Raw genomic sequence first — 26612 nt, 5'->3', positions numbered from 1 at the left:
CAAGCGCTTTTCCACTTTGCCACTTTGCCAAAAATATACGCCAGATGCCTCTTCTGACATTAGCCAAAGTGAGGATATAATGATGCTCAGTCCCTGCATAGACACTCACAGTTAAGGTGGCCATACATGCTAATATACACTGGTTTGGCGATGTCGCCAAGTGAGAGGATTTTTTCCTGATATCCCCACCTACGGGTGGGCGATATTGGGCTAATTCGAATTCGAATGATGGGTATAGGTGTCCGTCGGTTCGGGGACCGCATCGATGAGCCAATGTGATCCCCGATCCAATTAAGAATCAAACTTGCCCGATAGAGATCTGGGCAATTTCAGGCCAGATATCGGTCGGGCAAGCACATCATTACTGCCCATACACAGGCCAATTAGCAGCCGAAACGGTCTAACGGACTGATATCAGCAGCTAGAGTCGGCCCGTGTCGCCCACCTTTAGACTGGTGCCAATTGGGCAGCTTAAAGTGATACTGACACTAAAAAGAAGTACACTGCAAAATATTAATGTACATTATAAGTTACCTATCAGGGAAATCCACTTTGCATTTTACTTTGCACTTTACTCTTGGCAACTTTCCTTGGGCGCCAGGGGTGCAACTGCACGAGGGCCCCTGCCAGTGGGCACGCCATGATCCCAGGTGGGCATACAGGCTACAGGGAGCTCCCTGTGTGGGGGTGATGGCAGCGGCTATAAGTTTCTAGTGCTGCCACTTTTTATTTAGCATTGTCCCTGGACTTTAAAGTATAATGGCTTAGTGTGGATTTGATAATCACAAGGCTATTTGCAGAATTCTTGCTCATAGAATATGAACGCAAAAGTACAGAACGGATCAGTATTGGACCTAAGTCATCCAACTATTTATTTACTAATTAATAACATGGTAGATGTTCTGGAAGAAATGCTGGATACATAGACAGATGTTCTAATTCAGGCTTAAGAACAACCAGGTAGATCACTAAGCAGATTGGTTGCCAAACGAGCAAATGCAGGCCCTGAGCCAATCATTCAGCAGTCATAGAAATGGTTGGAATATTTGGGTTCCCCCTATGAAACCCTTTATCAGGCAGATGGATTTACCAGTACATCGGATGCATGACTCTCATTAGAATATGGATTGTTCCCACTTTCATTACAAAATGAATGCATATTGTGCACGTAGAACAGTTCTATCAGTGTATTGTGGTTGTTACAAGGGTGGTTGTTGAGCAGAATTAAAGGGCAGAAAGAATCAGAGATCATAAAGTAAAGGGACGTGGAGAAGAGAAAGGTAAAGGGGTGAAAATGGAGAGCAGTAAAGGTGCAAAAGTAGAGGCAAAATAACTGGAAGGAGAGAGGGAAAGGGAAGAGCGCGGGTGGGTCAGTGTATAAGGCATCACAGCAATAATCAGGTCTGGAAACAGACTTAGTGCTCTGTCTCCCCCAATGTAAAGGTTAATAGGCAAGGGGAGCACTGGCTGCTTTGCCTCACTATATGCCTCACTATATGCCGCTACACCTCACTATATGCCTCACTATATGCCTCACTATATGCCGCTACGCCTCACTATATGCCTCACTATATGCCGCTACGCCTCACTATATGCCTCACTATATGCCTCACTATATGCCGCTACGCCTCCCTATATGCCGCGCACACAAGCACCCCCGTTCCAGGTGTCGACATCCAAATGCAGAGTATTAGGTTGCGGAGCCTGAATTGCTTCATTAGTTAAAAAATCACTTTTATTGCCTTCTTCAAAAACATTAGAGACTCACACCATAAACATAATGCTTATATTGCTTATATAAAACTATCCGGTGAGGTTTATGTTCATATTCTTAATTTTCCCAGGGTGCCACAGCCATGCGACCTGTGCTCTGATAAACTTCAGTCACACTTTACTGCTGCGCTGCAAGTTGGAGTGATATCAACCCCCCCCCAGCAGCCGATCAGCAGAACAATGGGAAGGGAGCAAGATAGGAGCTCCCAGTAGGTATCAGAATAGCACTCAATAGTAAGAAATCCAAGTCCGGCTTGGGACTCCTCCAGTTACATGGGAGTAGGAGAAACAATAGGTTACCTGAAAGCAGTTCTGTGTAGCGCTGGCTCCTTCTGAAAGCTCAGACTCAGTCACAATGCACTGAGATGGCGCCTACACACCAATATTACAGCTAAAAATACATTTGTTGGTTCAAGAATAAAATGTTAAACGGTAGAGTGAATTATTTGCTGTGTAACAGTGTCATTTAGAAATAAAAAGTATCCCATAAAAATCATTTAGCTTTTAATAAAATTATTTTTATTATTAAAGCTTGGAATTAAGTGCTGGCTTAATATATTTTGGGAAGGCTAGTGTGCCTATGGTTAGCATATAGTGACTATGAGGTTAAGTTTCTCTAAAAACTTGTGCTTTAAGAGATTATTTAAAGGCTAAGAGAGATTGGAAAAGTCTTATGAACCAGGGGAGGCAATTCCAGAGAAGGGGCTGCAGAATGTAAACGTGTGTGTGAAGGGAGAGGTACTGAGCAGGACAACGAGTGCTTTGGTACCTGGAGAGAAGTTATTTTTTTTTGGAAGAGATGGCTTCCCCTGATCCGACCAATCCCAGCCCTTCTACACCACCCCTATTATTTAACCCTAGCTGGATCACACTGATCAACCAGGCATGTTACTCAGCTCCTAGGATCTGCCCTTATCTGTGCCCCTCCAGGGGGGCTGTCTGGTTACACAGGCACAAAGACACAAAGCCCCTGGGTGGGAACCCTTTCCTTGTGCTCGTATTGTGTTGGGTTCCATATCTGGAACTAAAGTCGGCTGTACATGCCACTTACACTGTACAGAACAAATGATTTTCTGGTACATGTATGGTCGGCTGATGGTCCTGACAGATATTTATGTACTGTGCTTGGTTTATGGATCATCCTTCTTTGAAAATCTAACCTGCCGACACCCATAACTGCTGCAGCTCCTCTTTCACTTCTTGCTGTTCTGAAGGAACAAAACCATAAAGCAGAGCCCTCCACACGCCGAGCAGCCCCATGCCCATCCCAGACCCACTGACCTGCAACCTGACTGGGACCCACAAAACCAGAAGTGATGTCACCATGGAATGGAAGTGATGTCATTCCTTGATCCAACCAGGTCCCGGGAGGGCTTATCAGCTGAGCCAGATACATATACAGGGCACCCATGGATTACTGGTTGGTGAATCAGGGACTTCCTACCCAAACTTGGCCACTTTGTAGGTATTTGGTGGGTACCTGACCCACTGCAGGCAGGTCTCTACCATAAGGAGGTGGCCATTTGGTATGGTTTCCTTCTGTTTGGCCCACAAACAATGCATTCAAGGTAGGTTGCAGCAAATTAGTCTCCCCAAGCATGAAAAGCTCAATAACACTGTTAATGGAATCAGAGAGAGCATTCCAAAGTACCTTTATTGGTATCTGCATACATTCACAAGGATATGTACAAACGCGAGCTGTGTAGCAGCTTCTCATTTGATGCTACCAACAAGTTACCCTGCTCTCTGCATACAATGAATGCCTGTATCCTCTAGCCACAATGCCAGAAGTACAACAGAGATTAAATTAAAATACAAAAAAAAAAAAAACTTCACACAAACACAATCACTGGTTGATATAACTTCTAGTCAGCAATTTTCTTTCATTGCACACACAAAAAAACCCAATTTAATTTCCCCATCCAAAGGGCCGAGGGCATGGACTGGCACAGTAACCTGATCAAGCACTGATTGATTTCTATTGGTTAGTACCCAGGTGTAAATAGGCCCAGTGTTGGTAAATAGACCCAAGACATACACGTACCCCAAGGACAATGTATTGCGGCACTACACCGATAGCAAGGTGCCCTATTGAGTTGGTGCTTTTAGGTGTCTCCCATTCAATTCCATGGCAGGCAGTAACCCCAACAGCTTGCAATTGTTTCCTCAGGCCAATATGTTCCCCAAAGCCAGAGTATTGTTTACATGAAAGAGACAGTAACCCCTACGCTCAACATGAGTTTAAGGCTTGTTCTGATCAGACTTTTTGTCTAATCTTGTAATTTAGGAAATATTTTTTTTAACGACTCCTTGGGCTAAAAAAGATAAAGGAAAGGGAAGAGAAAGCTTGTGAGCAGCTTTGGGAGAGGGTTACGGTAGTTTATCAGAGACTTCTCCTTATCTGTATTCCAACACGATGGCCAAGGTTGTTTATACTGGGCTCATTATCTCTGTTTAAACAAAAGCAGAACACATTTCAACACAAGTTCTGTTTATTTTGCTCATGTTAAAAAGTCTTATATAGGTGTATGCTGCTCCTTTAAAGGGGAAGTTCACCTTCAGTTCAACTTTTAGTATGTTATAGAATGAGCAATTCTAAGCAACTTTTCAACTGGTCTTCATTTTTTGTTCAATCGTTTTTGAATTATTTGTTGCCTTCCCAATGGGGGTCACTGACCCTGGAAACCAAAATCTGTTGCCCTGTGAGGCTACAATTTTATTGTTATTGTTATATCTGATTACTTATCTTTCTATTCAGACTCTCTTCTATTCAAATACAAATTTCTCACCAGCTTGGTTACTAGGGTAATTTGGAGCCTAGCAACCAGATAGCTGCAAAAATTCCAAATCCGAGCTGCTGAGCATAATGTTTAATAATTTCAAAATGACACAATAAAAATGAAGACCAATTGCAAATTGTCTCAGGATATCACTTTCTATATCATACTAGATGTTAATTTAAAGGTGAACCACCACATTAAAACGGTCAGGCCTTGCCTATGTAGGCCATACTTATTATAGTGTGTAAGCGAATATCACTGGAGATGATGCTCATAGCAACCAATCAGATTTGTGCTTTTTGTTTTCTAACTTGCAGTTTAAATCTAATTGCTGCTTGGTTGCTATGGGAAACATCACCGGTGATGTTAGCTTACAAACTATAATAACTATGCCCCTTGGTGTATTCTCCGCTGCCAGCCAATAAGCTGTGTGCCCCCTTACCCTTAGGAGAGATTTCCCCCATATAATACACAGTACCTGCTATACTAAGGGTAAATAAGGGTATCTGCAATACATTTCTGCAAACTCTATGTTCTGTGACAACATTACTATCTAGAGATTGGCCGCGTAGTCACATGCCCTCTTAAAGGGGATCTAACCCCCCAATAACATGTAATGTAAACTTACTCAGTAATCTGAGTTCTTTCACAGTTTACATGAATTCTCTGTTGTTTGTGGTTATGCAGGGAGCAGGCTGTCAGTGTTAGCTCTTGGAAAGTGAGCTGTTAAATCTTCAGTCTGGTATTAGCGGCCTAAAACTGCCAACAGCATGAAAACCACTAAAAACAGAAAATAAATGTAAATTTAAAAAGTGCTTAGAAGAGTACGAGAAAGTTCACATTCTTTTTCCAATGGAAAGACATTCTGTAGTGGAAATCAGGCAACACTGTTTAGGGGGTCAATACAATGAGTACAATGTGTCCGAATGCCACCCGAATGATATCACCGCACAAGGGTTGGGGGATCTGGCCAAGTGATTACATTCCATGATACACAACTACACAAAACATACATTTTGAAATGAAAGATGAGAAGATTCTTTGAATGCATTTGGAGTTTATGAACATAAACAAAGCTTGCCCTCTTACCCAGTAAACCCTACCAATCAGAGGTTTCCTTCCATGATCCAACTGTAATAAACCAGTAAAAACAGACTGCTTATTGGTTGCTATGGGTTAAGGGGTGGGGCCAAATATTGACCATATTACCACATCACCCCTCCATAATATTTTTCTGCAAAATACTGATATTTCTGAAACAACCCTATACAACTGTACATAGTAAATGTGCGCTCCCGGCGTTAGCATTGCGACGGCGGGATCCAGGCAATTGGGCTACAGAGTGTTAGAGAGCTCGGCTACGCCGGCACAGTCCATCCAGCCAATAGCTCACATCTCGCTGCTTCTTCTTGCTGATATGTACAAGAGGGACACCACTATCCGCTTCCCATGATAAGGAATGTTTGGGAGATTTTTCCTGTCTCCATCTTGATTTTTTTTTTTTTGCCCGCCCCCCAAAAAAATACTTTAACGGTAAAAAAAAAAAAAAAAGAAAAATTTTTATTTATAAAAATAGGAAGTGTCTCTTTTTGATTTGTGAAATGTCCTTAATACTATGTATTACGTCAAGTTCTTGATTGTTTTGTGTTCAATGAGGTCTCTTATAAACATCTGTTCTGCTGAGATGTTGTGGTATTCGTTCTGGAAAACAGAGAAAGGGCACAATCAGAACCAACGTAGAACAACAATATGGAGTGACGGACTAAATAAAAGGGAACTTCCTACTCCCACTCAGAAGCTGCCAGTTAGGCAATACATACTGTGACATTCTCTATAATTCCGCTGAAGGCAGTTTGGGTGTGTGGGGAAAGCACACTGGCACGGTACCTGACGTAGGTGTAACAGGCACAGACAGCAATTTGTCACTCCATGTCGTAATTAATACCAAGTCAGGTGACCGGCCAGACAGCTCCAACTGGGTTTGACTGTAACAAACACCTTGTGACAAACCAGAAGTGCACAGATAAGTAAATCACTGTCACCGGGGCCACCAAATATTGCCTAAGTTGGCAACCCCCATACACAGGCCAGACCAAGTTATTGGTGTATAGACATCTGAAAATCAGGCAAATATTTCTCTCGTTGGGAGAGGGTCAGTGTCGGACTGGCCCACAAGGATACCAGGAAAACTCCCAGTGGGCCCAGGTGTCAGTGGGCCCTCTTGCTTCTAACTATTTAGCCTATTTCATGGTCATTCCCTATTTCTGTATGGGAACAAGGAATCTTGATAGATGGAAGAATAGATAATATAGTATATGTAGAGAAAAGAGACTATGATAAAGAGTTTGAGGGAGGAGAGGAGGAATTAATATTTTGAGAGTGGGCCCATTGTCCACGGTTTTCTGGTGGGCCCCTGCCATCTCAGTCCGACACTGGAGAGGGCTACTTAATCGTTTAAATGGTCCCCTCTCCCAACAGGTCCCTGTAGGCTCGCAGTATTACCCGACTGTTGACTCGATGCATGGGCAGCCACATTGGGCTAATATTGCTCATTTGGCAATCTCACAGTAGATCTTTGCATGTTTATCCAGCTTTAGACTGCAACTGGCTGTGCACAAGGTGTACAGTACCTATATTTTATCTATACAGGAGCCCATGTTTGTTTAAACAAGGGTTTTTATATATAACAAGGGTAATATAAATGATCATATATGTAATGAGATATTGCTGTAGAGATGCCCTATACCTCAGTATTTTCTTCTTCAAAAAATTTAAAGGGAAAGGTGGCTATCCCATACTTGTTATATGTCCTTTTCATATCAGTTGTGGCTCCAAATCCGATTGGCTGCTGGGAAATGCCTTACCTGAGCCATGACAGACATGGTCTCATTTCCGTAGTAATGGAGTGAACTGTTTAAAGACGTCAGGTTGTATTTGAATCCTGCTATATGTACTTCATTGCATATATGGAAAGCCAGGGTGATGGCGATAATTCCAGTGGTCGGATGCTTTGGTTTCTAAAGGAAGAAAAGAAGATACTTGAGTGCTTGCTCAGATATTGATCAGTAAGGGCCCTGCAGTCACACTGGTCACACATGAGTGGATATTGCTCATAAATATCATTGGCGCCCATCAACAAACCTTTCTGACCATCAGTAACCTAGATCCTGAGATCTTTGTTTACAACTCAGCAGGGCGATGAGCTTTTAGCAGGGTTAATTAGCAGGTAAATCATTAATGTAACCAATAAAATGAAACAAATATTCGGTAAACACACTGTGAACTTGATATTTCAAGTGACAGATAACTGCCCAGCACTTATTAGAAGAGTATACAGCGTCAGTATAGGGTTATATTCAGGGTTATATCCCTATGACCGTTGCCAAGTTCCTTAACTGGTGCCCCAGTGTAAATATTGTGCCGATCATAGGTGCCATGGTTACACAAATGGTAAAAGCTCTGTATATAAAGGCTCTTCCCATTAAATCTTATTTACAGAGCCATCAACAAAGAGTTTATAGGTCCAGGCAAACTATAAACAATCCAAATGTTTTTGCTATTTGAATCTTTTCACGTGAAAGATAAATATGTTATCCAAACAGACACTTTTTTTTATTAGGAAAGCTATACATACAGCACAGAGACTCGGGAAGTGGAGAAATAATGCTTTGGGGTTTGCACGCTCATCACATCACCAGAAGGACTGACAGTGAAAAGCTGATATTTCTGTAGAACATTCAGTAACTGAACATGAAATTGTGAACTCACTTCTGTCTTTGGAAAGCTCAATGGAAAATTCAATATATTCTGAGATACTTGGCGAAGAATGAAGGGATTCAGCACTCTCAGCTGGTGGGGCTTGTAGATCAGGTTCATGGCTGGTTTCCTCCAGAATCCATATGTGCTCTGTCAGAGAGGGATCAAGCAATTAGAGGGGACAAGATCCTGGCACAGCACATCGTGTAACTGCGAGTCAGCACACACACCGCTACAGAATAGGGAGCTGACTGTGCACTACGCTTCCCTTAACATTTACCAGTAGGAACATGAACCAAAAAGGTTCTTGGAGCAAAGTTGAGACAATATCTCACACAAAGGGAAATGTGTCATTTAAACAACAAATGAGATCAAATTAAGAACATTCATGTAGGTTTCATTCAATTATTTTAGCTTTATCATCTTCACCTAATGGATTGCAGTAGAAGAAAAATATAGCTCATTGGTTCCTAAAGACTTGCACACAAGTACTCAACATATCTCACCAAACATCTCTTAACATCGACCCTGATCCAACTAGTGACTGGGATTGGTCGGTCCCGCTTGTGATATAGCACTACAATACATTCCCAGGGAGACTGTATACACTCTTACATATCATGTGACCAGACCCCATTTTTCATATACCTGAACTGTGATATAATCTGGGCAGGTCAATATTACATCACATCCCTATTTTGACATGGAACTAGTTGGGTGCAATTCTGTTCATTTGTTGTTTAAATGACGCATTTCCATTTGTGTGGGAACCTGTGGCATCATTAAAAAAATCAGATCTGATGCGTGCAACAAAATCATGTGTGCAATTGGTGGGTTGGACTGTTTAATTTAGTAGGCCAAACACAGATATGAATGAGACCTTTATGTCTCTGACTTCCTCGCCCTACCTGTGTCTGTGACCCTCTAAAGCAGTGGCTCCCAAGCTGTAAGGCTGCCCCCCAAGAAAGCTTAGAGCTGTGGTAGGGGAGCTTAGCCTGAATACCAGATTTGGGCAGAATATCCATTTCAAACATCTGAAATCCAAGCTTGTGGTCAATTAGGTAAGATTTAGGGTGAAAAATGTAAGCTTTCAAGAACAAAATTACTTCATCAGGCATTTTAAGAAGTGTTAAGAATGTATTTTTGATATGGGATATTCTGTTTAGGAACAATAAAGATACGCTGTACAGAGGAAAATTGTGAACTTATGTATGGATCCCTGGGGTTCATTAGTCAGTAGGAAGATGCTTAGGCCCAGAAGATTCAATTCGGTTATAACAGGAAACTATGATTTCCTGGTCAAGCCCACAATTGCTTTGCAGCCCCATTTAACTGATGTGCTGGGACCCTTTCTTATTTCTCATAGAATATTAAGCAAACTGGAAATATAGAGCCATCCATGTAGCTCACAAATACAGCTTTGGAAACTCCTTCCATTCAATGTATTTGGCAGAGTCAGATGAATTTGCCTGCATGTAAGTAAACTAGCGGTCAGCTCAGAATATTCCTTTGTGTCGCTTTAGTCTGTGTGTGTAGGCCAAGCACAAGCTTTCACACTTACCACCCGTTTGTGCATAAGCAGCTCCGACAACCACTTGACGTCATGGGGCTTGAACATCAAAAGGACAACAGTGCTGTTAGGATCATAGTGCAAACTGTTTGAGAAGATAGACTCGGGGTAGCAGAGGCGGAATGTGGTCTTCCGTCCCACATCATCTTCATAGCCCAGCACAGGGCCATCATTCATTCTGTGAGAACAAGTTGATTTTTAGACAGACAAGTATTGAGAGATTACAGGGAGGATATACTTATATAACAGCTATTCAAACATGCCATGTATACTCTGCATACAGAAAGCTCCTCATCCCCTCAATTATTCCCATTTGACTAATGGAGAAAACAAAGCTGAATGTACATATATTTTCCTTTTGCTGTTTGTGCCTAGTTGCTATGAGGGTATCACTCACTCACTTGCAGCCAAAGCCTTGGCTAGCCAGCTGCTGACACAAGCCGTTCTCACCTCCCCTAGCTAAACTATTCTGTTAGAAATAAGAAGACACCACAACACTGGTTGGGTTAACACTGTGTTTTCTAATACTGTGAGTAAGTATCTCAACTGTTGGGGCACAATCAGCTGGCCTTTAGCTTCTCAATGAAGGGCCAAGACTTGATCATTCTGAGGAAACAACATTCAGAGAGGTTGATGATGGAGATAGGTGATCATACCAAGATACCAGCACATACACCAGTGTGTGATGTTACAAAAGTGGGATTAGTGGGGTTTCGTGTCTGAAAGAAATGTTGCAAACTAACACCCCAGTTGCCAGACCCAGGGCACAATCTGCTGGCCCTCAACATCTCAGTGTTTCCGGTTGGGTGGACAAAAAGTCCTCCCATGCTCAATGTAGGGCCAAGACTTGATCATTTTAAAGGGGAGCTTGACCTTTACATTAGCTTTTAGTATGTTATAGAATGCCTTATTCCTAGAAACTTTGCAATTGGTCTTCATTATTTATTTTTAGCATTTTCAAATTATTTGCCTTCCTCTTCTACATTTTTCCAGATTCACTGACCCCAGAAGCCAAAAACTATTGCTCTGTGCGTTTATAAATGGATTGGTATTGTTATTCTTTTCTTTACTTATCTTACTATTCCGGCCCTCTCCTATTCATATTCCAGTCTTTCACTTAACCTACTGCCTGGTTGTTATGGTAAATAAGACACATAGCTGATGAAATTACAACTGAAGAGCTGCTGAACAAAAAGCTAAATAACTGAAAAACTATAGAAAATAAAAATCAATTGCAAAATAACTCAGAATTATATTGTCTGCATCACATTAAATTTTAAGATGAACTACCCCTTTAAGAAATCAATATTCAAAAATGTTGATGTTGATCATCCAATCACATCACAAGCCAACCCAGAAACAAGAAGCGCTATATATTTATTTAGATTGTTCTGTGGACCAATATGCTGTGATAGGGATGTGCTGTTGACAAATTAGGCACAGAAAATATATGGGTGTTGCTACAAAAGTCTTGGGTGCATCAAGACAAAGTAGGTAACAAGGATAGCACAAAGGGTGCCATTATAAAGGCATTTAAAAATCACAGCTGTCACTCATATATTGCTTGCCCTGCCTCTATGCCTTAGGCATAGAGGCGGGGCAGACAATAACTTTAGCTTTCCATTCAGCACTTCCTAGATGTCACTGCACATCTCACTTTTCCCCTCCCTCCTCATCTAATTGTGTAGCCAGTGCATGGGCATGGGCATCTGGTCCCCCATTGTGGCACATAAATAAGATTTTGGCATGATACAAAGCTTGTCTTAATAACAGTGCCCACAAAATGGTAGCTGCCTGCTTGCTTTGACTGAGTAATTCCGAGATGGAAGGAAACAAGATTTATGTTACTTATATAGAGTAAGTAAAGTTTATTTTGCTCAACTAACAATATAGAAAATAATTTGGACTTATTTCTTAGGGTGACAGGTCCGCTTTAAAACCTCTGGCCAAAGGTGGAACTCCAACATCATAAAATGAGTGCAAAATCCAATTTATCTTTCAAAAAGGGGACACATGGGAATCTAATTTGTACTTTAGGCTTTTGTTCAGACAAGTCCTAGAATATCAATAAGAACAGAGCAAAATGAAGAACTAAAACACATCCAGTTTCCATGACTTCTCCAGTTCATTCGGAGCTGCACAGTGTCCTACATGCAAATGAAATGTTCTGCTTGATGGCAGAGGAAGTAAATACCTTATAATGATATCATAGCTGTCAATTTTTTTCCCCAATGTGCTGTTGCGTAGCACTCCTCCGTTCCCCACCACGACGCATTTCTTGCAGGAAATACTGGGAAGAAGAGACAAACAGCAGGGAGATTAATAAAAATGTGTTTCAATGTATACACGGCTTGGACAGTTGGATAGAATTACAGGTATTTGTTACACTTTTATTTTTCTTTCCAGGACATCACCATAATTCCCTGGGAGCTGTAACTGAGAGCAGCTGGAGAGCAGACCATACCATCTGCTGGGTCTCAGTACATTACAGTGATTGTCTGAGCCAGACGGTTCCACAGGCTGCACACAGCAGGCAGAGAACACACAAGCGTGTAGCAGAATGGAACAAGTAGCAGATTCAGGCATTTCTAATATTAAGGACTTTGTAAATAATCAGTCAGCAGCTTCCTTAAGAGGACTGCACTGGAAAATAATGGAGAGTTATATAATGTCTGGGTAGAGAATACTGGGATTATATAAGGTGCAGGACTTACCACTTTTAGCCATGTAGCACCCACTACTAGAACTTAAATAAACCAGTATGCCTTTTCAATTGCCAGTGCTCATACCACAAGACCCATAGCGCTTCCCTTAAACAGAATAGAAAGCTATCTAGCCTACCAGTAGGAGTTAAGGGCACAGCAGAGCCTACTCGTAGGAGTTAAGGGCACAGCAGAGCCTACTCGTAGGAGTTAAGGGCACAGCAGAGCCTACACGTAGGAGTTAAGGGCACAGCAGAGCCTACACGTAGGAGTTAAGGGCACAGCAGAGCCTACACGTAGGAGTTAAGGGCACAGCAGAGCCTACACGTAGGAGTTAAGGGCACAGCAGAGCCTACAAGTAGGAGTTAAGGGCACCCCAGAGCCTACAAGTAGGAGTTAAGGGCACAGCAGGCAGGAAGAATGCGTGGGAGGCTGAGGAATAGGAAGGAGGAATGACTGGGATGCTGGAAATTAGGAAAAGTAATCTCTTTCTCTTTGGAACAGGACAGATATTTAAAAGGGTGCTCAGGAAAACAGGGTGAAGGAGCAGGGGGGGTTGAAAAGGAAAGTCGGTAAAGGCCAGGGGACTGGGTCAAAAAGAGTTAATGGAAATATTTTTAAGACATGCCCTACTCATAAATCTGTGCTTCTTACTTCTTAATTTCTTCTGGGAGGGTACACTGCGGAAGGTTCTTGAGAGCCAGGTCAAAAAACCTCTCTGTCAAGGAAAGAAAAAGACATCTTGTAAAGGGGAAGTTAAGAGAGTAAAAAAAAAAGTAAAATCTCTTCATTACACAAACAAGTGTTTTCAATACATCTTATCTTTGATAGTTTACATTTTGTATAGATTAATGACCAGGGATTTGGAAGAGCAAGAAAGTCTAATTAGGGTGAAGACACACTGAGCTATTAGTAGCAGCTACTATTTTAAGGCTACTGAACTCCAGGAAATACCCTGCCATATAGAATTTCCTCTGCTAAAACACATGTAATGACAATTATCAGTAAATGATCAGCATTGTCTATGTTAGTAGCCCCGACAAGTAGCTGCTACTAGTATCTCTGTGTGTCTTCACCCTAAGCAATGGCATGGCCCAGAACAAACAACCATTATGAGGCTTCATTATTAATATAAAACAGAGCTGCCCAACATGTGGACCTTAAGCAGATGTTCATATACAGGAGATGACATTTTCAGAATATCACAAATATCAAACTAATGGATATTTACAGTACTTGAATATCTGCCAGGACTGGCACACCACCATAAACATACCATAACTGTACGATCAGGGGGTCCACTACTTGTTAATCAGCAGATCAATCCCTGCCCAAAAGGGGCATGGCCGCTTGTTCTCATGGGTTTAATGAGCAGTGCTTGGTCTAAAAGTATTTGTTGCTTATTGTTATACTTCAGGAATATTTATAGTTTTTTTTGCTATTTCTAACAGAAAAATTGCCTTTATTTTGCAACTTCCTAGTTCTTTAGAGCAATTCTGGGAAAGAAGCAGTCAGTAATCATATTACCAGACCACATATTAACCCCTGGTATAATGAATGTCAACTTATTTAATGAGTTAACAGCAACAGTGACACATTCACCAGGTCACTAAGATGCCATGCTTGTTCCGCTGCTTTTATCAGAAGTACCATTGCTTTACAAGACTTTGCCCGGGATCCACTGTAAATGAAAGGGAATCTGCCTACGTACAGTTATTTCAGTGACATGCTGCAAGGCAATTAAACGTTGCTTTAGCAACTACAGGACACAAACATGGGTGTAGCGTGGCATTATGTTTAGATAAAGGAGAAAGAGGAATCCAAAAGTTCACGGATACCTTTGTTAGATTATATAGAAGCTTCCCTTTGGTTTGTCTTGAACATTTTTATAAGTAGTGTCCCCATTGTCACTGTAACGTGCACTGTAAATAATGGGCACCTTTGGCAGGGGCTGGAAACGACATACACAATGCATTATCCCAGTGCTTGTATTCCTTTTCCTACACTCAGCATACTGGGGCATACCCTTGTGTGTGACAGCAAATGTAGTGGAGTTTTGCAGCTAATGTGTTTTTCTGTCTTCAGGTAAAGGGGATTTTTTTTTAGAGGGTTTACAGCCTGAATCTGAGGTGAGAACAATGCAGGGGGGGCAGTTAATCACAGTACTGATACCATTTAAAGCTTACACAAGAGTAAGCCATCAAAGCAGCCAGACAGGTGGGGGGCCACACAGAGGGGGGTCGCGGGCCGCCAGTTGGACAGCACTGCTCTAGAGCAATATATACTCATACGATGTGACCACACACACACATGAAAAAATAAAAAGTTTATAATTTGCCATGTAGCCTAGCAGTACATAAGCATAAGCATGTTGCTCGCCAACCCTTTGGATGTTGCTCCCAGTGGCCTCAAAGCAGTTGCTTATTTTTGATTTTCTGGTTAGGAGGCTTTGATTGCATAGAAACCCAGTGTAATTGCCAAACAGAGCCTTCTTTAGGCTTCCAGACAACATAGGGGCTATCAAATAGCCAATCATAGCTCTCATTGGCACTTCCAGGACTTTTTTAATGCTTCTGTTGCTCTCAAAAACATTTTCCATTTGAATGTGGCTCGTGGGCAAAAAGGTTAGGCATCCCTGATGTAAGGTTACACAGGTATACGACCCGTTATCCAGAATGCTTGGGACCAAGGTTATTCCGAATAAGGGGTATTTCCTGAATTTGGATCTCCATACCTTAAGTCTACTAAAGAATCAATATTAATTAAACCCAATAGGATTGTTTTGGCTCCAATAAGGATTAATTAATAAGGTACTGTTTTATTATTACAGAGAAAAAGGAAATCATTTTAAACAAATAATTCAGAATTTTCAAACTGGAGTCTATGGGAGACGGGCTTTCCGTAATTCGGAGCTTTCTGGATAACGGGTTTCCAGATAAGGGATCCTATAACAAGGGTTATAACTCTAAGGCACTGGTTCCAAACCGTAGAGGGGCCTGAAGGCTGTTTGCTCCCCTAGATATATTTGAAAGCCCAGTTTGAGAGTCACTTAGGTTAATATTTGGGGTGAAACAGTTAAGTGCTCCCCTAGATATACTTGGAATAATGTCTAAATGACCAATTTCTGGTCTGGCAACCATTGTCCTAAGGGCAATGCCACATGGAAAAGTTTTGCCAAATAGCCTTTAGTGAAACAAAAAACAAACTACTCAAAGTCATTGCCATGTTAAAGTAACAAGAAGGTTGAGTAAAAGGAGCACTTAAATACTTCACTAGTAACGGCAGCCTCTTGTACAACACACATACAGCTGCCACATACAGAGGAACAGAACGATTTATCCCCTTAAGGCTGAATTTAAAGGAACTCTAAGCCAACATTAAAAAAAATATATAATGCACAAGGGTGGGGTGTTTTTGTGACTTAACAAATGTTCAGTGAAATAAATTAAACTGTAAAAGTGTCAAAAAAATTTGTTGTCCACTTAAAAAATAAAGTCATTTCACAAACAAGGTACAGTGTGTTGATAGTGATTGTACCTAAACATGTGTAGTGTATGTTCCAGGGAGCAAATTCACACATATAGGCTATATGCAGCGCCAGGCCAACATACCGTAACAAGATAGTAACCTGAATCAGTACTTTGTTCCCTAGTCTGGCAACAAAAAGCTGAGAGTTTCACAGATTAGTCTCTAAGCAATTAATCTCCCACTACTGACCCACTGAAGTATTTTAATCTTCCATAAGGCTCCTAATACATGGGAACAGTTATCTCCGGGGGAATCTTAATTCCTCAAAAAGGGGGGGAAATATAAGATCTTATTTTTAGACAACTGCCTGAATCCGGGTCACAAGGAAGTGACACAGGAACCTACTGCTAGGGTTTCTGTTCCTGTATATATCCATGTGCCAGAATATAATGCACTAAGTATGCTCACCTTTATGTTATAAATGCTTTACTTGCTCGTAGTGAGTGGAAAAAGCTATATAAGCTCGGTAAATGAACAAGTACATACCTCCTCTACGTATACCATATGGCAGGTCCAGCTTGTTGCTCCCTAAATTCACAGACTGCTTCCTGAAGTCTTGACAAAGAAATGGCTCGATTTCAGACGTGCTAAGAACAAAAATAATTTTTTAAATAATTAATAAAGTTCCAGGGCAGTCCTGCAATCTACACAAATACAATGGCTGCCGGTGACCCAGGGAGCACCTATCAAGCATGGAATTCTAGGTGCAGGTATAGGATCCCTTATCTGGAAACCTGTTATCCAGAAAGTTCTGAATTATGGAAAGGCCATCTGCCAGAGACTCCATTATAAGCAAATAATTCTAATATTTAAAAATTATTTCCTTTTTCTCGGTAATAATAAAACAGTACCTTGTACTTGATCCCAACTGAGATATAGTTAATCCTTATTGGTGGCAAAACAATCTTATTGGATTTATTCAATATTTAAATGATTTTTAGCTAACTAAAAAGCAAAATTACAGAAAGACCCCTTATCCGGAAAACCCCAGGTCCTGAAAATTCTGGATAACAGGTCCCATACCTGTAATAGAGAACCGGCTGATGATAGCATATCAGGGCTGCCCAGCAGGGTATGAATAGTAAGACAAATATTGGTAGGTACTGGGGGGCTATGTTTACCCAGTCTGTTCCCAATAAGGCTAAGGACCCATGGAGTGGTTCAGCCGCCCACAATACATCTATTGTGGGCAACTCTTTTAAAATGCCTTTCCACTGGCAACAAAAGGAATTGCTGGTGGAAAGGCCATCACATTGCTTCAGTATTCCGAAATTGTGAGAAGTTTCCTCCTGCAGGCAACTTTGCACGACTTCAGAAAACAAAGTGATGTGAAGACCTTTCCGCCGCTGACTGCTACAGATCTCTGCTATCGTGGCCGACTGAACCTCTCTGTGGCTCCTTTGCCTAATGGTGACTGGCACATATTTAAACTGGCAACAGAGCATGCCTGCCCCTCTTAGAAAGCTTGCTTCTGTACAAACATACACCCTTGCTCAGGAATGGTCTGGGCACACAGTCGGTTATAGTTCTTCCTTAAAACTGAACTGCCAATGAATAATTTATTGGTTTCTATGGAATACACTAGGCATTTGGTTGTTGTTGTATATACAAATAAACATGCTAATGACTTCCCACTGACAGGTATAAAACTTGTTATCCAGAATGCTTGGGACCTGGGGTTTTCTAGATAAGGGGTCTTTCTGTAATTTGGACCACCATGCGTTGTCTAATAAAAAAGAACATTTAACCATTAAATAAACCCAGCAGAATTGTTTTTCATTTAATAGGGATTCATTCTACTTTAGTTAGGATCAAGTACAAGGTACTGTTTTATTATTACAAATAATGTTTATTATTACAATAAGGAAATAATTTGTACAAATTTAAATTATTTGTTTAAAATGAAGTCTATGGGGGATGGCCTTCCCTTGATTTGGAGCTTTCTGGATAATAGATACTATAACTGCACCATGAAGCAGCAAGCATCAGGTTCCATATTGCTGATACACAGCAAGTTAGAGGAATAGTGTTGCTGAAAGAACTAGTGATTAAAACATCAGCTGGTCCCTAGCTCGCCACACTTTTTCTATTTACCCCTGTCTAGAACTTTAGTTACTGCATTCTTCATTCCATAGAACAGTTAAAAAAATAGGGAGTTACACACTCTACAGTGTGAAAGAGCGTGGGTGTTTGGGCTTCCTGTGGCAACATCTAAGTATATGTTGGGGGAAAGCAGCCCAAGGAGTATAATACTCTATAAGGCCAGGCATACAGGAACTGGTTGAGAGATTGGTTTATAAACTGCCTGCCACAAATACCTAAACACCACTAGCCATAAGCTGGCATATACAAGCAGCTCCATGTGCAAGCAGTGTTGCTCAATGTTACCACTCACTTTATATCCAAAACAAGATTGTGCAATAGCATAGCTATTATTAGGCTGAAACAGTTTCAGAGGGTGGGTGACATTTCTAAAAACAATCCACCCAATTAGAATGCCCTGTACAAACCAACATCATACAAAATAACAACTTTGTATGATCCTGTGGCCCTTGGCATGGCATCTGACAACTCACCTAGCAAGAGTTATTTGGGCCAGCATCAAAGCACTAGATGCTAGTCAGATTCTTTACACTTCAATCACTTTATTATTCTTCACTAAAGTGTTGGTATTTCAAGTATAATACTACCAATATATTATATATATATATATATATATATATATATATTCTCTCTTTTATCTTTCTTGTTTGACCCCTTTCCCTTTTCAAAAGCCTATTTTATACTAGTACTTGTATCAGTGTAACAGACAGAAAAATGAACATACTTCCAAGCGGAGCCTGTTGGTGCTGCTTATTACAGGGTTGTATAGCTATAATTAGTCTGACACAGCTTTAAATGGGAGGATCTCAAGCAATCTCCCCAACTGCCCAGCCCTGTATAAACAGATGTGTAACATAAGCACCACTGCGTTTATTTTACTCAGTGAAATAACAACCCTTCATCGTCTGTCCTTTTGGCAGAGAATGGCAAATAACTATCTGGCATCCTGTTGGTGCCAACAACCTACATCACTGCTTGGGAACTAGTGGCATGAAGAAAATATGACAACAGGTGATAGTCTTGTTTAAACTCCCTAGAAAAATAAGCAGGGATAAAATAAAAACATGAAGTTCACAGAGAATAGCTATGAAACCTACAGGTTTTGCCGGCAGCCGATATGAATGGGAAAGGTAATTAACTTAAGTGGACAAATTATGCCCAACGTTTTCCAGCCCAGGAAACAGGAAGACTTTTATTTGTTATTTGTAAATATTAACCAGCGGGGCTATTTGGCAGGCTAATCCTGCTAATGTGGTGAAATTAACTCAAAACCGTGCGGTCATTAGATTGCACCTCTTGTTTCTTTGCAATGGAAAAATGGAAGCTGTGAAGGAGTAAACACAGGTAATTTATTCTGTAAGTGGAGTACTTTTTCTTTACTTTTCTTATGATTACCGATTAAAATATAATACACTGCCTAAGGCACTTTCCTTTTCTAAGCATGTTAATTGCCTCTCAATATTGCCAACATCTATCTGTTCCCCTCTCAAACCACTACTAAAACAATCATCTAGGCCCCTATCCTATCCCAGCTAGGCTACTACAACCTTTTGCTACCAGTTCCTCAGACTCCCATGTGCCCCCCTTTAAGTTGGCCATACACATTACAATTGGTCGCAGGAAAGATCGCTCGAACCCTCCACTAACGTTCAGAGCTGAATATGGAGGTAGAAACAACTGGAATTGTAACCCTATCTGACAACTCAGCCATAAACGCTTGCCTTTGCCTTTGCTTGGGTGCCTTCAACAGCACCCCATCAAAATTTTCTGTCCTACCTGATCGACAAGACGACCGTTATCAGGCGCCTCGTCAATTCACCATACACACTCGTTACGTACGATAATATCGGTGTGTGCATGGTCAGCTTTTGTCTATGTTAAACTCTGCTACCAGAACCCTCCTGATCTAATCTATAGAAGTGTGGTCTTCTCAGATCCTTTCAGTCCTACCACCCACATCTACTGCCACCTCCTATTACCTCTCTCTCTCTTTTGCTGCTTGGTTCCTATGGAACTCCCTCACTGAATTCCTCATTAAGGATCCCTCTCTCCACAACTACTTCAAATGAAACTCAAATCCAACCTCTTGCAGCACTAGCATGGTATTTGAATAGGTTCTGGCACATACTACAAGGAGCATGTGTACCCAACCACGTAGAGAAAGGGTCTTTCTTTCGCCTGCATCTGTTAACACCTGGCACATAATTTACTTAACAGTATATATATATTTAGCAATTTGTCAGTGCAAAGTTTCTCTTAATGTACTGTGAAATGCCCAGCACCACTTATACAAGTAGCACAATATACATTTGGATGTGGGTTATTGTTTACACACGGCCTTCCTTATCTGTGTGAGTGGCAAAAAGTGAGATGAAAAACCAGCTAGAAAATATGGAATGGGCATATTCATGTACTATAGGCTCCACTATACTATAAAATGTAAATCACACCTTATGTCTCATACCCCTTCTTTTTTTATGGATAAATTCCATAATTTCCACTTATTGTGTTCATAACACTGTCACTCAGTTGGGTATAAGATGTAGAATTAAACTTCCTAGGGCATTGAATATAACAAGAAGCAGCTTACAAACTTGCCATGGTGTTATTCCATCATTCACCACTAGAGTGAGTTGCTAGCAGTTTTATACCGCTGGCTGCTCTATTACAGTCCATAACTACTAAGAACAGATTGGATATTAATATTGTTTGAATGGGTCACCTACTTTAGAATTAGCCGAAACTTTTCATTGTAGCAGGATTTAAATTCTTTTACAGCGTCTGTCGGTAACCTGGGAAGACAAAAGCAGAGAAATAATTTAAAAAAACAACAAAAAAAAAGAATGTATGAACTGACAAGCTCCAGGATCACTGTAGCGGCAGTAGCACCTCTACTACTGCACTAAAGTCAGTGCACTCAAACAGGAGAGCATCACTGTTTTACTATCTGGCATTGGGAGGTGTGTTATCATAACAGAGATGCATTGGGTATCAATGAACTCTTGATTCTGCCAGTTTTGTCTAGGATTATTCATCTTTGCTTGTAAAGGCACACACAGCAGCTTTTCCCCATTCCCTGCACCCATTTAGGCACAGACTAATAAAGCGGAGTGCCAGTCCACACACTTACTGACCTAGGAAATGATCTGAATGGGGGGTTTTTCCCTTCAGCACAATGTCACAGCTAACAATAGTCTCAGCCTTCAGGGACATTATAGTGTAATTCATTTATAGCGTAAAGATGCAGTCAGGAAATGTGTTCAGCCTGCTTTTGAGTATGATCTCTCTTTTTCACTACATATGTACAATATATATATATATTCTGTATATATATTAATTCATTTTAATTTCCATGCCAAAAAAAACCTGTTTGCTGCCAACAAAACCACGTGAGGCAAGTCTTGGATATTAATGCCAGAACCTTCAGGCTGTGGAAGAGGTACAGATCCTGAAGGCTTATTATCCTAAGCACACCCTAGATTTGGCCTTCTGACTACTTATAAGGATGCAAGTGCTATGGCTAAGATCTTTAGAGGAACATGCAATAAAAGACATTAATCTTGCCAAGGTGCAGTTCCCCATAGCAGCCAGATTTGGATTTAAATGGCAGTAAGCAACGGACCCAGCAGCAATGCCCCCTGACAGAACGCATTTCATTACTCACGTGGAGATGGTTTTCTTCTGTACAAATATGTGAAGCATGAAATGAAGCAATGCAGCAAAAGTTATTCCAACAAACAGGAACTTTCTCATGACTAGCAGACCTGAAAGACACGGGGAGAGAAGGAAGAATCATGATTCAACATGCCGGCAGGCAGGATTTGCTTTGATTGGGGGATTGGCTTGCAAAAACAGCCACTAATGCAGCAGAATGGATCCCTTACAATCCCACACAGGACTATACCCCGTATTGCATAGCATTCTGCTGCACTAAGCCCATTTCAACAGGAAAATTGTATCATACAAAGGCCCTTTAAAAAAAACTAATTTAGGGGGGAATGTGAATAACAGACGGCATGTTATGGTGCTGATATTACAAGGGCTGCATTCAGGTCCTGTAAGGGGCTAGATATCTGCACTGCACTCATTATGCAACCCTATGCACACTGGCTGTACCTCTATGTCTCTGCAGGACCCACCTCCAGCAATTCACATATGGAAGAACCCTATTTTAAAATTGGGGAAAATGTAAAATCAGGGTAAAGCATTATGGATTTATATATATATATATATATATATATTTTTTTTTTTTTTTTTTATTACCCTTTTTGATGTTGCTCCCAGTGGCCTCAGAGTAGGTGCTCATTTTTAAAATTCTGGCTTGGAGGTAAGTTTTGGAGGCCTAGAGACACAGTTTTACTCAAAGCAGTGCCCCCTGCAGGCCAGTAGTCACATGGGGCTACCAAATAGCCAATCACAGCGCTAATTTGGCACCCACAAAGAACTTTTTTCATGCTTGTGTGGCTCACCAACACTTTTTACATCAGAGCGTGGCTCACCAACACTTTTTACATCAGAGCGTGGCTCACCAACACTTTTTACATCAGAGCGTGGCTCACCAACACTTTTTACATCAGAGTGTGGCACACAAGTAAAAAAGATTGGGGATCCCTGATATATATATTGCCGGGACCACAATTAAACCAGTGTAAAATGTGGGAATACTTAAAATTAGGGGATGTAAAATTGAGGTTTCACTATAATGTTCAATAGCAAACACTCCTTACTTGGCCTGGGGGGGTTCTACATTCCTTGTAATGCTCTTTTATCATGTAATATCCAAATTACGGAAAGATCCCTTATCCGGAAAACCCCAGGTCCCGAGCATTCTGGATAACAGGTCCCATACCTATACTTTATACAGATCAGTGAACAGGCTGGGTAGTGGCTTTCATAATATAGTGCCATTTGTTCTGTTAGGTGACTTCCAGTTAACTCCTATGTGTATTTCAACTGCCAGAAATAATCTCTCATAACATTTATTTGGATCAGGATGCGCTGAATCTTTATTTATGGGATGCGGCTGAACCAAAACGGAATAATTTGCATATGCAAATTAGCATATGGAAAAGAGAAAAAAAAACCCGACACATAGTGCACAGGAAATAGTTTGCATTTTTCTTTTTGTAAATGTGTGACCTAAAGTGACATGATATTTAGGGTTCAGCCAGGCACTAGGATTCAGGCAAATTCTGCTGAAAAAGGCTCAGGTTTAGCATAATCCATGATTCAGTGCATGCCTAGTTTGTTTCCCAAGAGCACCCCCTAGTTTGTTTCCCAAGAGCACCCCCTAGTTTGTTTCCCAAGAGCACCCCCTAGTTTGTTTCCCAAGAGCACCCCCTAGTTTGTTTCCCAAGAGCACCCCCTAGTTTGTTTCCCAAGAGCACCCCCTAGTTTGTTTCCCAAGAGCACCCCCTAGTTTGTTTCCCAAGAGCACCCCCTAGTTTGTTTCCCAAGAGCACCCCCTAGTTTGTTTCCCAAGAGCACCCCCTAGTTTGTTTCCCAAGAGCACCCCCTAGTTTGTTTCCCAAGAGCACCCCCTAGTTTGTTTCCCAAGAGCACCCCCTAGTTTGTTTCCCAAGAGCACCCCCTAGTTTGTTTCCCAAGAGCACCTCCTAGTTTTCCCAAGCCCCTAGTTTGTTTCCCAAGAGCACCCCCTAGTTTGTTTCCCAAGAGCACCCCCTAGTTTGTTTCCCAAGAGCACCCCCTAGTTTGTTTCCCAAGAGCACCTCCTAGTTTGTTTCCCAAGAGCACCCCCTAGTTTGTTTCCCAAGAGCACCCCCTAGTTTGTTTCCCAAGAGCACCCCACGTGTAGGGACTGGCAATATGCGACTGGCTACCAGCTCTCCAACGATTTGAAAAATCTCTGAAATATCAAATTTGAATGCGTCATTTTAGAGAAAATGCCATTTTCACTACAACCCCTAAGCAGAGGAGGAGGGTGACAATTTTGCTTTGGGAAACTGTTAATAGATGTATTTCCATTTGAGATAGAATCATTATATATTTATATATAGCAACTGGCCTCTTTTTAGGGAGGCAAAGACTCTCTAAACCAGTGTTCCTCAACCAGTGGCTCGTGAGCAACATGTTGCTCCCCAACCCTTTGGATGTTGCTTCCAGTGGCCTCAAAGCAGGTGCTTATTTTTGAATTTCTGGTAAGGAGTTTTGGTTGCATAAAAACCAAGTATAATGCCAAACAGAGCCTTCTGTTGGCTGCCAGTCCACATAGGGGCTATTATGTAGCCAATTATAGCTCTTATTGGCACCCCAGGAAACTTTTTCATGCTTGTGTTGCTCCCCAACACTTTTTTCATTTGAATGTGGCTCACGTGTATAAAAGGTTGGGGATCCCTGCTCTAAACCTTCATAAGTCTCCACCTATGGCCTCAAGCACAGTAGGTTTGTATTCACGGCCAATATTGTTACATAGGCTCTATATATTGCCATTGCTCTCAGGATTAAGCTGGCCATACAAATTAATATATACTCGTATGGTCATCTTGTTGTGGTGGGCAATATCGGGTTCATAGTGGTTTGGTTCTTGGGCCAAATGATCGGATCATAGCAGGTGCCTATGCAGGCCTTTAGGAGAGGACTGCATCAATATGCATGTCTAGGCTCGATGGGATTTTATTTTTTTAACCTGTCTGACAGATATCTATCGAATAGGCCTTCAGAGAGGGCCAATACATGGACAGATAAAATGCAGAATCAGTCTGAATGGGCCAAATCATCAGCTTAATTCTGCCTGTCTATCTTGTTTTAACATTTATGCTCCACTGTTCACCACTTTATGTTACCATCAGGTACAGATCTTACCGTGGCTGCGCAAGTGAAGAGCATACCTGCATAGCTGAACAGCTGAAGTATGAAAACTAGTCACAAAGGATTAGTAGAAAGTGCAGAATATGAAGGAATTTCAGCCCTGCAGCAAGCAGGTAAGTAGCTCCTAATGAGTTCATACTGGCTTGTGTGCCTGAGGCTCAACAACCTCCTTCTGCCTTGGTGGATGCCATAAGACTAGGTAGCTTGGTTCTTTTCTCACATTTACTAGTGTCTTGTAATGGTTATATGCTTATTCCATGACAAGCAAATTGTTTTATCATTTTCCAATGCCTCAATTAGGGAACATGTTGATGTGGTGCACTTACTGTTCCTAAATGTTTGTCCCTGGAATAGTCTAGGGTCTTGGAAACAGAGCACAATGGTCTGCAGACCATGGATAATAAAGGCTGCCTAAGAGCCAATGGAGCTGTAATGATCACTTGGCAGGCTATGAATAGTGGGTGTGAAGCAGCACTCCCCAGATTGGTGTGACGCAACGTCCCCGCAGCAAACGTGCCCCTAGAAATTACGCAAATGCTGGCAATGAGTTTATACAAAGGCACAATTCATTATGATTTTTTTTTTTAAATGATATTCGGTTTGGTACCACCAGTAACAGAACTGTGTCTCCCATCATCCTCAGCTGCCAGAAATGAATACAAAACAGTATCTTCAGTTGATCAGCTTGTCACAAACAGCTATAGGGCAGACACCTTTACACATACATTACAAGCCCTGCCATAACAGGGAAAAGGACATATATTGCAGTGACATCTGCCTTGGAAAAAAAAAAAGACACAAGCCTGCAAGCAGGTATGGCTTCTGATGGCTTGTACTGAATCCTGAGTGTGTCCCATATCACTCACATAAGGACAACATAACAACCTGTGGTGCGAGTATTTGCAGTCAGATCAGATTATCCATATGATTCATGATGATCACGGCTGATCATTTAGATCAGTATATTAAGCTGTCTGGCCAGCTTTACACAAGCTCATTCATCTGACAAACATGGCTGAGAGGGGAACAATCAGTTATTTGATTTACTCCTTCGCAGTGGGAGTGATGGGGCAGCCTCTCCAGTTGGTCAGCAATTTTAGGAATAATAAGTAAATTATTAGTAGTTTCCTCCTGCAGGCAACTTTGTGCAAGTTTGGAAAGCCAAAGCCATGCGTAGGCCCTTCCATCGGCTATTCCCTTTGGCAGTGATTTGTTGCCCACCGCAACAGATTTAGCGCAGACGACTAATCTCTCCGTGGGACATTAGCCTATTGGAATGCTGCAGTCCCACATTTCCAGCTCCTCTTGCCCTTGCTAAAAGGCTCATAAAGAATTTATTGGTCTAACACTGCATGCAGGGAACCACCCCATACAGAAAATATAAACCAAGATGCCTTGAAGGTGTAGATAACCTTTAAGTTAACTTTTAGCATGTTACACAGTGCCTTATTCCTAGCAACTTTGTCACTGGTCTTCAGTATTCGATTTTTTTATTTATTTGCCTTCCTTTTCTGCGTCCTCCTAGCTTTCAGATGGGGGGTCACTGACAGGGTAACTAAGCAACCAGCTTTC

The 26612-nt window shown here is 41.4% G+C and overlaps 1 protein-coding gene across 4 annotated transcripts in view; it reads right to left on the bottom strand.

Annotated features, from left to right (window-relative positions):
- Positions 1-3408: 3408 nt before the first annotated feature.
- st3gal6 (ST3 beta-galactoside alpha-2,3-sialyltransferase 6) overlaps positions 3409-26612 on the bottom strand; it is a 69659-nt gene continuing 46455 nt past the window's right edge. For 3 of the 4 annotated variants that reach the window (XM_031895820.1, XM_031895821.1, XM_031895822.1), the window contains exons 3-11: positions 21877-21976; positions 20939-21004; positions 16596-16696; positions 13236-13299; positions 12074-12169; positions 9871-10057; positions 8322-8459; positions 7418-7570; positions 3409-6254 (exon numbers count right to left, since the gene is read on the bottom strand). In XM_031895820.1, coding sequence (XP_031751680.1) covers positions 6174-6254; positions 7418-7570; positions 8322-8459; positions 9871-10057; positions 12074-12169; positions 13236-13299; positions 16596-16696; positions 20939-21004; positions 21877-21976 — 986 coding nt within the window. In that variant the 3' untranslated portion in view covers positions 3409-6173. 4 annotated transcript variants of the gene reach the window in all.

The sequence above is a fragment of the Xenopus tropicalis genome, chromosome 2 (assembly GCF_000004195.4).
Source record: "Xenopus tropicalis strain Nigerian chromosome 2, UCB_Xtro_10.0, whole genome shotgun sequence".
Lineage (NCBI taxonomy): Eukaryota > Metazoa > Chordata > Amphibia > Anura > Pipidae > Xenopus > Xenopus tropicalis.
The sequence above is the reverse complement of the archived record's forward strand: the minus strand, read 5'-3'. Positions and strand labels throughout refer to the sequence as shown.